The 12,110-nt window shown below is 26.0% G+C and overlaps 2 protein-coding genes across 2 annotated transcripts; one reads left to right on the plus strand and one right to left on the minus strand.

Moving 5' to 3' along the window:
• Window positions 1–961: 961 nt before the first annotated feature.
• LOC132920775 (LMBR1 domain-containing protein 2 homolog) lies at window positions 962–10,991 on the minus strand. The gene is made up of 12 exons (XM_060983437.1): window positions 10,667–10,991; window positions 10,310–10,473; window positions 9,245–9,412; window positions 7,276–7,486; window positions 7,012–7,188; window positions 5,350–5,524; window positions 3,868–4,049; window positions 3,657–3,790; window positions 3,490–3,595; window positions 1,685–1,886; window positions 1,524–1,619; window positions 962–1,454 (listed from the first exon to the last, which is right to left on the minus strand). The coding sequence occupies exons 1-12, from the start codon at window positions 10,838–10,840 to the stop codon at window positions 1,270–1,272; spliced, it is 1,974 nt and encodes a 657-aa protein (XP_060839420.1). The 5' UTR covers window positions 10,841–10,991; the 3' UTR covers window positions 962–1,269.
• Window positions 5,509–7,005, plus strand: LOC132920776 (dynein axonemal assembly factor 10). The gene is made up of 2 exons (XM_060983438.1): window positions 5,509–6,193; window positions 6,290–7,005. The coding sequence occupies exons 1-2, from the start codon at window positions 5,791–5,793 to the stop codon at window positions 6,955–6,957; spliced, it is 1,071 nt and encodes a 356-aa protein (XP_060839421.1). The 5' UTR covers window positions 5,509–5,790; the 3' UTR covers window positions 6,958–7,005.
• Window positions 10,992–12,110: the final 1,119 nt, after the last annotated feature.

A 12,110-nucleotide genomic window follows, 5' to 3' on the forward strand; every position in this document is an offset into this window, starting at 1 on the left:
AGCTATATAATATTTCCAGCCCATTAATCGTAAAATCCAATATGCAAATCATTTAACAATGGATATGTTGGAGTTCATACGGTTTGTGAGTTTATTGATTCCAATCAAAAGCCATTAAACACAAAGCAAAACACAAGAGTCAACACTCAACAATAATTTACGGTCATCATTAGCTAAGTAAAAATCGGGGTACCTATTAGTCCTATTTCTATCGATGTAATATTGTAATGCGCATGCAATAGCAAACAACGCGGACGTAATTATAGACGGATAATATTATTATTGTACAGACTCGATACTATGGAGTGGTGTTGTACTATGTCAGAGTTAATTTAATTTACATAATATCCTTAAAGTGGAGACTAAAACGATTTTAAAGTTATGGTTTGGACACTCTACGACTCGTGTTATAATCTCTATTTGCTTGCTCTAATTCTTAAAATACAAGCAATGTACCGACCATGTGTAACATTGGTAAATGAAATGATAAAATACCATAACTAATGTTGATTCATCAGTAATAATTTACGCGCATTGGAATTTTCAAACTTGTTGGAAGAATATAGGTAATATATTATTAACATTATATTCATTAACTTTTTGCATAGCTTATAAGTCTACTTTTTTATAAGTCGCTCGATAACACGGTATGACATGCATCTAGAATCACAATCCATGTACCAATTTAAACATATTATGTTGATTATAAGTAACATCTTTTTACGATAATACTACAACACAAAACCTTGAAATATTTTCTATACTTAGCAAATTATTTACTAATCGATTTGCGTATTTTGAATATTTTTTATAATTTCAAATTTCAGTTAGACATTTCACCGCGAGTCCTTTCTGTAAACAATACTTCCAATATTACCTACTCACGTTTTTAATGAGCTTCCCAATAGTCTTTAATTATGATAAGTATGACTAGTATGAGTATCAAATAAGTATTCAAGTATTAATTTAATTTAAAATGTCTTTAATCTTGAACACAATTTAAAAATAATAAATCATCAAAATACAATATTATTTTTAATCTAGTATATTTTATTAAAAACAGATATTTTAATATAATTTAATAGTATGATATATTATGTAATAATGTAGTAAATATTAAAATCGTTTACAAATCGTTTTCAGAAGAAAAATAATAATACACATTTAAAATAGAAATTATTTTAATCTTGACACATTAAAATTCAACATACAGAAAATATTTATGGCAATGCATTTCATAGAAACATAAAATAATTGATTAGAATAAAATTATAAATCACTAAATATATTCCTCGGTGGCTCCCACGTACTGTTAGGCCTTGTACTCACACTGGGTAACTGTCTCTCGACTTCAGGTGTATTATTCGTACTATAGCTATGATAAGATCGATCAATGGGATCAGCATTATCCAACAAATATGATTTCATGTTTTCTCTCCGAGATGGTGGAACTCCTGACAAATTCATTATTGACCATTAACACTAATACATTTTAGATTATAAAAATAATATGTTTTACATACTTTCTTCGACATCTTCATTTGCATTTGGTAAAGACCTTTCTCTATATTTACGACGCATTTCGTTACCTCGTATTTTACGTTCACGTCTTTCTTTTTCTAAATTCAAAACATACCGCTTGAGCATCAACTAATAGCTTTTAGTAAAATATTAAACGATCTACCTCGAACAACAAGCAAACGCCCTTCTTGAATATAATCGATCACCAAATCATCATCTTCCAAAAACTGAGGAAATCCTAATATGGACAATATTCTTGATCCAATGTTAAAATAAGTCGCTAAACATACAGCAAGTATGAGGGTTGGAAAGTATACATTGAAACCATCACTGATTATTGTAATAACATCCATATGTCCCATTATCTGAAAAAAAAATAATTCAAGGTAAAAAATTGTTTTAAATTATTAGTAATACAGTTAGTTAAATTAATTTTTTACAAAAATGTTGTATTTGAAAATGTCATTGTGTATAAAAAATAAAGTAATAAACATAAAAGTTATCATGTTCCCATAAATAATATTTTTTGAAGGTTTAAATAATAACAAAATAATGAATATGGGTATTTATAATCTAAATATATAATTTAGTCCAAATTTGTACTTAAAATATCTATTAAACAAAATCATATTATCATATCCATATATTTTTGATTTTTTTGTTTCAGTATGAGCTACTTATTAGAAACTTTATATTATATTTTTAGGCCTTAGATATAAAAATTACAAATTAAATACATTTTCAACTGCAAAACAATTTGAAAACTTTATCAACATTTAAACTTCATAAGCAAAAATAAATGTTGTACAATATTTATTTTTTTAAATATATTTTTTATATATCAATAAGAACAATTTATGTGGAGTCTTATACTAAATTTGTAAGCTTTTTGACCAAGCAAAAATTTTTTATCAACATTCATAGAAATAAAAAAAAAATTGAGAAATGCAAATTTCTGTAAAAAAATTAAAGAGTGAAAATATTTTGAAAAATTCCTCATGTATAAAAAATAACCATTTAAACATTTGGTGAAATTTTCTAATATCTATAGTTATTTGTTTTTTAATTATAACAAAATATTAAAAATATTTTAAGAAGAAATAATTATTTTATGGGTGAAATTCTGTCATAAAAATTTTAATTTAGAAATAAAGAACCTTGTTTTAAATTTTCAAATTTAAGATATAAAAAGAAAAAATTCTTGTACTTCTAATTACAAAATTTTGAACCAATTACCCAACAAATAATTTTTTGGCGACATTTATAATTTATAAATAAAAATAATAATAAAATAAATGGAAAATTTCAAATGTATCAAAATATTTTTAAAATTACATTATAGATACATTAAAAATTATTATATACACATTTGGTGAAAATTTAAATTATCAGTTATTCGGTTAGGTATGCTGGTTTATAGTGTTTTTACCAAAAATGCAAAATTGATTTAGTCAAAATTTCCTTAATATTTTTGTTTTTTGTTTTTTTCTTGGTTATTTTATAAAATACTGAGAATTTTGACCTCTCTAAAATAAGTACTAGATTCAATTTTCAATTCATAATCACCCTTAAAATAGAAATCAAAGCATTTTTTTACTACTTATAATGTGTAAAATGTAGACATACACAAAAAAACACACATGTCACACACATTATTGTAAAATTAATACATTCACTCAGAAACTAAAAGTTTAAAGAAAGAAATTGTTCATTAATTTAATAAAATAACATTTTTTTTTTTTTGTAATACGCTACATTTTTTAACATAACAAGACTTATTTAGTTAGACAATCAAATGGGGATTAAAGAATTATTAACATTATGCTATGATAGTGTTTTTACTTGTTTAAAACTTTGATATGATTACTAATTATTTATACTCTATTCTCTAAATAATATTTTATTACTTTCCACGCAATTATCTTTTACTTTTTTAGTCTATATCCAAACGAAATAACAAATGTTTACCTGGGTATAATCAGTTTCAAGAATACGACTTTTTATCACATGACTGTCCATGTGAATAAGTCCAAGAAAATTTAAACACATTGGTGATGTTAGACGACTCAACAACCTATAATAGTAATATTTAATGATTCTAATTCAAATACATTTTTAACCAGGTAAATACTTACAGTCCGAAAAAAATTAAGCTACTTTCAGTAGTTTGATGGTTTGGTGCTAGGTAGTAAATGTTAAGCAATTTGATCTTAAATATTGTTGAATACGTACAATATGCCAAGTAAGCAATGGATAAAGTAGATAAAACCTGGTAATAACAATTTGATGACAATTGAAAATCAACATTTACATACAATTTTAAATTAATGTTATTTTGTACTTTACCTGTATCATAACATAATCATTGTTTTGTTTTGCCATATTCACCATGAGAGCAAAAATAGAGAGCACTGGTTGCTTTTTAAAAAATGTCATTTCAGACCACACAATAATAACTGATAGCATGCCAGTAATCACTGATAAAGCCCGAAGCATCGTAGGATGTAAGCGACACCACCAATACCATTCTACCAATTAAAAATTTATTAATTTAATTCAATATTATGTTTAAAATGTACATTTAAACATGATTTTGAAATAGATTTGTATAATATGTTATGATTTATTAGTATAAAATTACCCATAATTTTGATTGATTTTGTATAAATTAATTATAATACATAGATAAATTTTACTATAAGAAAAATAATATTTGATATATATATGTTACCGGAAATGTTGACATTTAGGAAATGATGACAATTCCTAGTAAATGTTGACAATTCCTAAAATCGGAAGGAAATGATATCATCGCCTAGTATATGTTATCATTTCCTAACGATAGTAGGCAAAGATGCCAGATTTTTTAAATTTAATCTGACTTATTTAAATATTACTTTTATCAAACATAATTATTAATTAATCTAGTATCACCTTAATAAATAATCAATAAATAAACAAGAATTTTTTTAACATTTTAATTTATGTAATTTAAGCTTTTTAAAATTTTTTTATGATTTGCAACGTAGTTATTCATTTTTATTTTCACATGGCAAACTTCCATGACATTTAGAAATACAAATTCTAGATGCCGATCTGCAAGCACACCTGTTCGTCTTGCATTTTGTCTTACATTGACATCGGGTATATCCTTGTGCCTCTGAAATACTATTTACAGTAGCTGCCTCCCGAAGTGATAATGGTTTTTCTGTTTGACCTGCCGATTTTAAAACAGTACTTAGATCCAATAAATTTGCTTTGCAAGGATTTATTTCTGATCTTGTGTACATATGGTTATCGCAATCGACATAAACCCGTGTTTGATATAATTTCATGTCTCCGCATAGATATATAAAATAATTTTATAAGTTTATTTTATATACCCGTGTATCACCGTTTCTCATTTAATATGAGTTCGACAGCATTATTAGTCCGATAGTGTCTACTATATAGAGAGTGTAAAGGACTATAATATATAGTTTTATTTAATTAATTTATAATAATTATAATTTGTATCGAAACAATATTTATTAATTTTTACAGTAAAATATACATTTTTAATATCATTTTATAAAAAAAAAAAATAAATAAATGTCATTTTATGCATTTTTTTTATATATATTTTTAGATCATCAAATTTCGGGCCCTAATGATAACATTGCCTAATAAACTACGGAAATGATGACAATTCCTAGGTGGTGATAACATTGCCTTCCGCTTTTAGGAATTGTCAACATTTACTAGGAATTGTCGTCATTTCCTAAATTGTCAACAATTCCGGTAACATATATATTAATTAACAACCGATTTAAACAGGTTTTAACTCACCAATTGTTGACGTGTCTGCATAACTATTCAATTTTGAAGGCTTATTGAACATTTTTTTAAACTTTCGTTCTCTAGATGTCATGTTTGAATTAATGTCTTCCAAGAAAATGGCTTTTTCTAGCATTAAACTGCCTTGTGTCTCTGTACGATGATACATATGCACAGCAACAATCAACTAAAACAATATATATTAATATAAATTGTATAATGTTAGCATATTATTAAAATGTATTGTTTCATTTATTTTATTTCAGCCTGATAACAAAAAATGTACTTACATCTAATACTATATAGCAATTATTTTATTATCTACTTAAAGGTGTTTCATTGATGTCACATACAGTTTATAAGTAACCATAGCAACAATATTTACACATCATTCAATACAATTTCTTCTTGAATATTTTACTCAAACGTATTTACAAGACAGAAACTCAAAAAATGAATAAATTAAGCAAATCCCAGATTATTATTCACAGGGAGAAGTCTGTTAATTATCAGTTAAAAGATTGTCAATGGATTCACAACTCAGCTAAATTCACAGCAGTTGGTGGCAAACCAAACTTGAAAGGTGTTATAAACATATATAGGTTGGATGATAATGACATACAAATTGTTCAAGAATATGAGAAATCAGTTGCCATTGAATGTGCTACATTTCAATCGAGTTCTATCAATAAAACACATTTGGCAGTTGGAAACTTTGAAGGTGACTTAGAGATTGTGGACTTAGAGTATTCAGCTAAGTCACTCTATTCAGTAAAAGCTCATCAAGGTCTTATATATTGCATTGATGGTATTGGTGGGCTTGGAATTGGGTGTGGAGCTCCTGAATTAGTAACAGGTATTAACATTATAATATTCTTATTTTTTATTATATTTATTATTAATTATTTACTTAAATTGTCTTTTTGGTGATTAATGAAAATAACTGTTTAAGGTGGGAAGGATGGTTCAGTAAAAATATGGGATCCAAGAGAAAAATTACCAGTGGCAAAAATGGAAACTGCGATTGGTGCTACAAAGAGAGATTGTTGGACAGTAGCATTTGGAAATGCTTACAACTCAGAAGAAAGAATTGTTTGTGCTGGTTATGATAATGGTGACATAAAAATGTTAGACTTAAGAGCAATGGCATTACGCTGGGAAACCAATGTATCAAATGGAGTTTGTAGTTTAGAATTTGATAGAAGAGATATTAAAATGAATAAACTAATAGTCACAACAATAGAATCACATTTTTATGTATTCGATATTAAAGTTCAACATCCTACAAAAGGTTTTGGTTATATAAAAAATAATGTACACAAACATACCATTTGGACTGTAAGACATTTACCACAACATCGAGAAATTTTTACTACTACTGGAGGAAATGGTTCAATATACTTGTGGAAATATATGTATCCTGAAGATAGATATACAACTGAATCTGATGGAGACAAGATAACAAATCCAGGAAAATTACAATTGATTCAAAATCAGTTAATATCAACTCAACCAATCAATAATTTTCGATGGTGTCCGAGCAAATTAGGTCTAGCATTGTCTACATCATTTGATCAAAATATTAGACTATTAATTTTCACAAAACTTAACTTATATTAAGCTCATTATTATCATTTTTTTGTTATTTAATATAATAATTTTTCCTTATATTACTTGTTTATGAAGTCGAGTTAACATGCCAATTGAAGGAGGTGTTGTATGATTCCTTGAATTTGATCGCACATTTTTCAAAAAATCTTGTTGATCCTCGGGAACTTTTTTCAAAATTATTTGAAAACAATCATACAACGCATCATTTGGGCTCATACTGATACTAACACTTTTTATTGACTAATGTAAGAATTCCAAATTTTAGTTTGTTTTTCTTATTAAAAATTTTTTTTTTACAAAACAATATAATATATAGGAGATAAGTACTTCAAGAACATCTTCTAAAGCTCCTTCGGATTCTAACTTTTCTGTATTAAGTTTTGACAGTTTGAAATATACTTTTCTCAATGTATAATCAATTTGACTAGACCGCCATAATTCTCTTGGAATGTCCACTAATGCAATACCTAACAATAATATTAATAGAAACAATCCCCATGTATTGCTAGCAGATGATGCAATAGCTTTTAATTTTTGCCTAAAAAAAATGAAAATAATATTTTAATATTAATAATTAATAAAAAAAAAATGTTTTTTAAGATATTGACAACTTATGTTTAAATTATAATTATTTGTATTTAAATTAAAGTATAAAGTTAAAGTATTTTCAAGAACTTCATTGTTGGTAAAATGAATATTTCAATATTTATAAGAAGGGAACAGATTTTATTAAAAATACATATTTTTAATCTGATAAAAAAAAATGTATATAGTTCATTTTTATTGAAATAAGCCCAATTTAATTTTATATATTCAGTAAATAAGTAGACAAGTTAATTATTTTAAATTTATTTGTTAGCAGAAACAATGAGATCAAATTACATTTATCAAATAGTTACAATTAAGAGAGTATTTCTTAAAGCACCATATCAAGTTTTAAAATTTAAAGAAATACACCAAGATCTCAATCAGCCTCCAGAGCCTATTTTAACTAAATGGGATACAATGGGTAGATAGTTAGGAAACACTTTTTATTTAGATACTTTGCCATTTTAAATTTTTAAATCCCAGAGAATGTGTAGTTTTACATTGTTTCAAGAATTAAATAAGTGATAAATACATACTCTAATCCTAAGTTATATTTATTTACATATTTTGGTTTTTTATTACATTCAAATCTGCTCCCTATTTATAAAACAGATATGCAGACATCACTAGTTTGCATAACATTTGAAATCATAATTTTATTAATTACCATAATTAATAAAAAAAAATTAATTTATCATACAATAAACTTAAATTATTGATGCTTTTAAATCAAAATATCGGTACTCGTCTAATATGCTACCTATCGCTACTTCGTTGGTGTAATATGCTACCTACAGTAAAATGATACCTACCAAAAAAAAAAAAATAATAATAATAATTTATTAATTTATTGTTGTAAAGTACTTTATAATATTTCTATACACCATTATATATAATTACAATATATTTTATATTATTTTTACATCATCCCAGAAAACTTCTAATAAGTTGTGTTGCGTATGAATGGACTGCCCTACCATTCTTCTTCAAATTGTAGGTCTACAAATATGTTGCTCCTCGGGGTTTAATTCCGTATTTAGTTTTGACATGTCTACATATTATACACTCGATCGTTTGTGTTTGTGCGCCCGTTGTAGGATCAACAAAAAACTAGGAATGATTGACGGTTTTATGATGATAACCTATATCTTTTAAGAATTAATGTACTATATGCTCGCCATTGATCTGAATAAATAATTGATCTTAGTTCTATTTCATTTTGTATTATTGGTAATAAAGTTGCCTTATCTATTTTTTCCACTTCAAAAAATCTTCGTTCTACAACCACATTAACATTTTTACAACACATACCAAAAATACACGGACTTCGAATGCGAATACCGTAATTTTTTTGAGTTGAAGGATCATCATCAATAACGTCAGTATCACCTTACACCTGATACATTTTCATCTACATTTGTCGTAATGAATCAAATGTACTTCCACAATAAAATGAAATAAAATAAAAATAACTACGGTAGCCTACTGTCGATAGGTAGCATACTACAAGTATACAGTTTTTTGGTAGATACCATTTTACGGTAGGTAGCATATTAGATGTGTACCAAAATATCTTCAAAACCTTAAATTTAAATTATTTTATAATACTTTGTAACTATTTAAATGCTTACTATTTTTGTAATTTAAATAATTGTTTTTTATCATGACTAGAATTTATCTGACATCTGCATAAATATTGTAAACTTACCAATCTAAATGCACTCCTGGCTTAAGAGCAATGTAAATTATAAGTATTGTAACAATTAACAATAATGTACTATAATAGAGTGTATTGCTTTTAATAGCATTTTTCAATTTGTCCTTCAGTGTAAATTCTCCAGACTTCACATAATATTGCATAACTGGCATAACAAACCTAAACATTTATACTTATAAATAACTATATATAATATATTATACATATTTAACATATTGCAAATAATATATTATAAAAACCACAGACTAAGATATGATAATAATATATCTTAGTTTGTGCTAAAAACAAAACAATAAATGTATAAAATTAATGATAAAAATAATTGAAACACTATGACTATAACAAAAAATGTTTAGAGTAATACTTTTTTAACTCTTGTAAAACTATTTAGAAAAAGTCATTGTAACATCTGCTATTTTTTTTTTTTTTTGCATCACATAAACATTATAGCAAAATTGCTCTTCACATTACTGTTATGTAGTTAAATTATTGAATTAACATTATACAAGATTGATTGAGGGAGATTTAATTTCGGTAACCCGTATAAGCTATCTCAGTATTTATTTTTTTTAAATAATTTAAATACTATATAAACAAATTTCATACTTAAACAACAATTTTTGTAATGGGTTGTTTATTTAGTTTTAAAAATTTGACTATAAAACTAAAATTACTAAGATTTCTTTTGTTACAACAAATATATTGTGATAATGATAAATATTATTTACAATTCCTATTAAAGTTATACTAATAGCTCAGATGGTTTTCTTAATAATATGATAATAACATTAAATATATTATTTTTTTCAATTAAAAAGTATTAGTTAAATTATATTAATTATTTTGATTAATTTTCAAAGATATGTAGGTATATATTGTAACATTGCAGGTCTAATCAAATCTTTGGTAAAAATAATGATTCACAATGAATATTTTTATGCTTATCAATCACATTTTGTTAAGTAAAATAAGAAAATACCAAACATTTTAAATTACTAAATGTTCAACATACCTATCAAGAATTTACTGTAGCTTATGTTATATGTGATTACATACCATGTTAGAAATTGAGAAGTCCAATAAACAACTCTCCACATGTTTGGTAACGTAGATTCTGGCACATAACTCCAGGGTTTTTTACAGGCTGATGAATCTTGACTAGAATTTGTAGTATTATCGTAATTGATTTGCCCATCTTGAACACACTTACGATAAGCTGCCTAGAATTCAAGATAACAATCACATATTATAATGAATGCTAGTTATATAAATACTATATACAAATCAATCTTTTATTTAGATTAATATTTTCATTAAGTTATAGAAATAAAAATTGAATAATTATACATTTTTTAATTGAAATGTAAATAGAACATAATGAAATGTTATGTTTATAGAAATCTAAGAACTTACCAATGATATATCGATAGGAAGAACGAAGATAATTAATAGAGAAAAATACCAAGCAATGAGCACAGCTGTTGTAACAACAATATTTTGAGTTTTCCAATTGCCATAACGGTTAAGTATCACCGTAGTTAAAATAAAAGCGAATATAACTTCGGCGCTGAATATTCCCACAGTCATTTTTAAACTTATATAATCATCTGTTTGACAATTTTTTTTCTGCTTCGGATTGCATCTTTTGTAATTTCTCCAATGTCATGGATTTCAATGGCATCAATTTGGGCTTACATAATATCAGTTGCAAAGATTCTCTATGATGCAATAATCCAACTTTCGGTACAAAATGTTTTATTGATATGGAGTTTTTTAACTCTGGTGTATTATTTTCCACTGGTGGTTCAGGAGATGGTTTGTCATCCTGCATACCAACTAAAATGCAAACAAAATATATCATATAATTATAATGTGTTTGAAATTGTATTCACTTTTTGATTGTTTTAACCAAAAATAATTCAGATTTCAGATGTGTTTAAGTTCAACCAAAAATGGTCAATTATGCATTACTTTAATTACGAGTAATCTCTAAGAAACATTTAATTAAATAGTTCATTTTTTTTTTTTTTTTTTTTGAATGTTCTCGAGAGACTACAGAAAAGTTTAAAAAATAACCGTATTCCAATTTGCAGTATCATTTTTCTTAAATTTTTAATTTATTTAGAGCTAGTCACTAACTATTAGTACAGTGTGTAACGAGTTGATAAGCTATATTTATTACTCTAAATTCTTGAAAAAACCGCTACAGAATTTAAAAAGGGTAAGCAATCTTAACCAGTCTTAAAAATTATTACTTTTAATCAGTTTTAAAAAAATATCTTCAACTTACCGAATTAAAAGGATTAACAAACCAAAACAGAAGACAATCAAACTATAAATCTAGTAGTTATGCATTTAGTGTATGAATAGAACTATTTCAAATTACTTAAGTCCTTTTCACTTAGAAGTATATGAGTACACTTTTTTTCATCGATTGATTTCATAAATAATTAAGTTTTAAAAAAAAATTCAATCGTATATTCGTGTCCAATCATACGTCATCCGTCGAGTTATATAGACAACAGTGATAGTCCACAGGGCACAGACAACAGATTGAACAAATAACAATAATAATACAAAAGTTCTTATCTATGGACAAATTTCGTACCTACCTACCACACGGGAACTTGATATTTTCTGTTACCACTTTACCAGGAAAGTACCAAAGTTACTAAGTAGTCGTTTTGTTCTGTTTTCTAAATGACGCGTTTGAGACTTGACTACTTGAGCGTTGTATTTGACGTTTTCAAATATTTAAAAGCTTAGAACCAACCAACATATTCTAATTCTTAAGCTCCTTTGCTCCTTATAATTAGTCATTCCTACTTAGTACTTCCTGTTACAACATGTATGGTAT

The sequence above is a fragment of the Rhopalosiphum padi genome, chromosome 2 (assembly GCF_020882245.1).
Source record: "Rhopalosiphum padi isolate XX-2018 chromosome 2, ASM2088224v1, whole genome shotgun sequence".
Classification (NCBI taxonomy): Eukaryota; Metazoa; Arthropoda; class Insecta; order Hemiptera; family Aphididae; genus Rhopalosiphum; species Rhopalosiphum padi.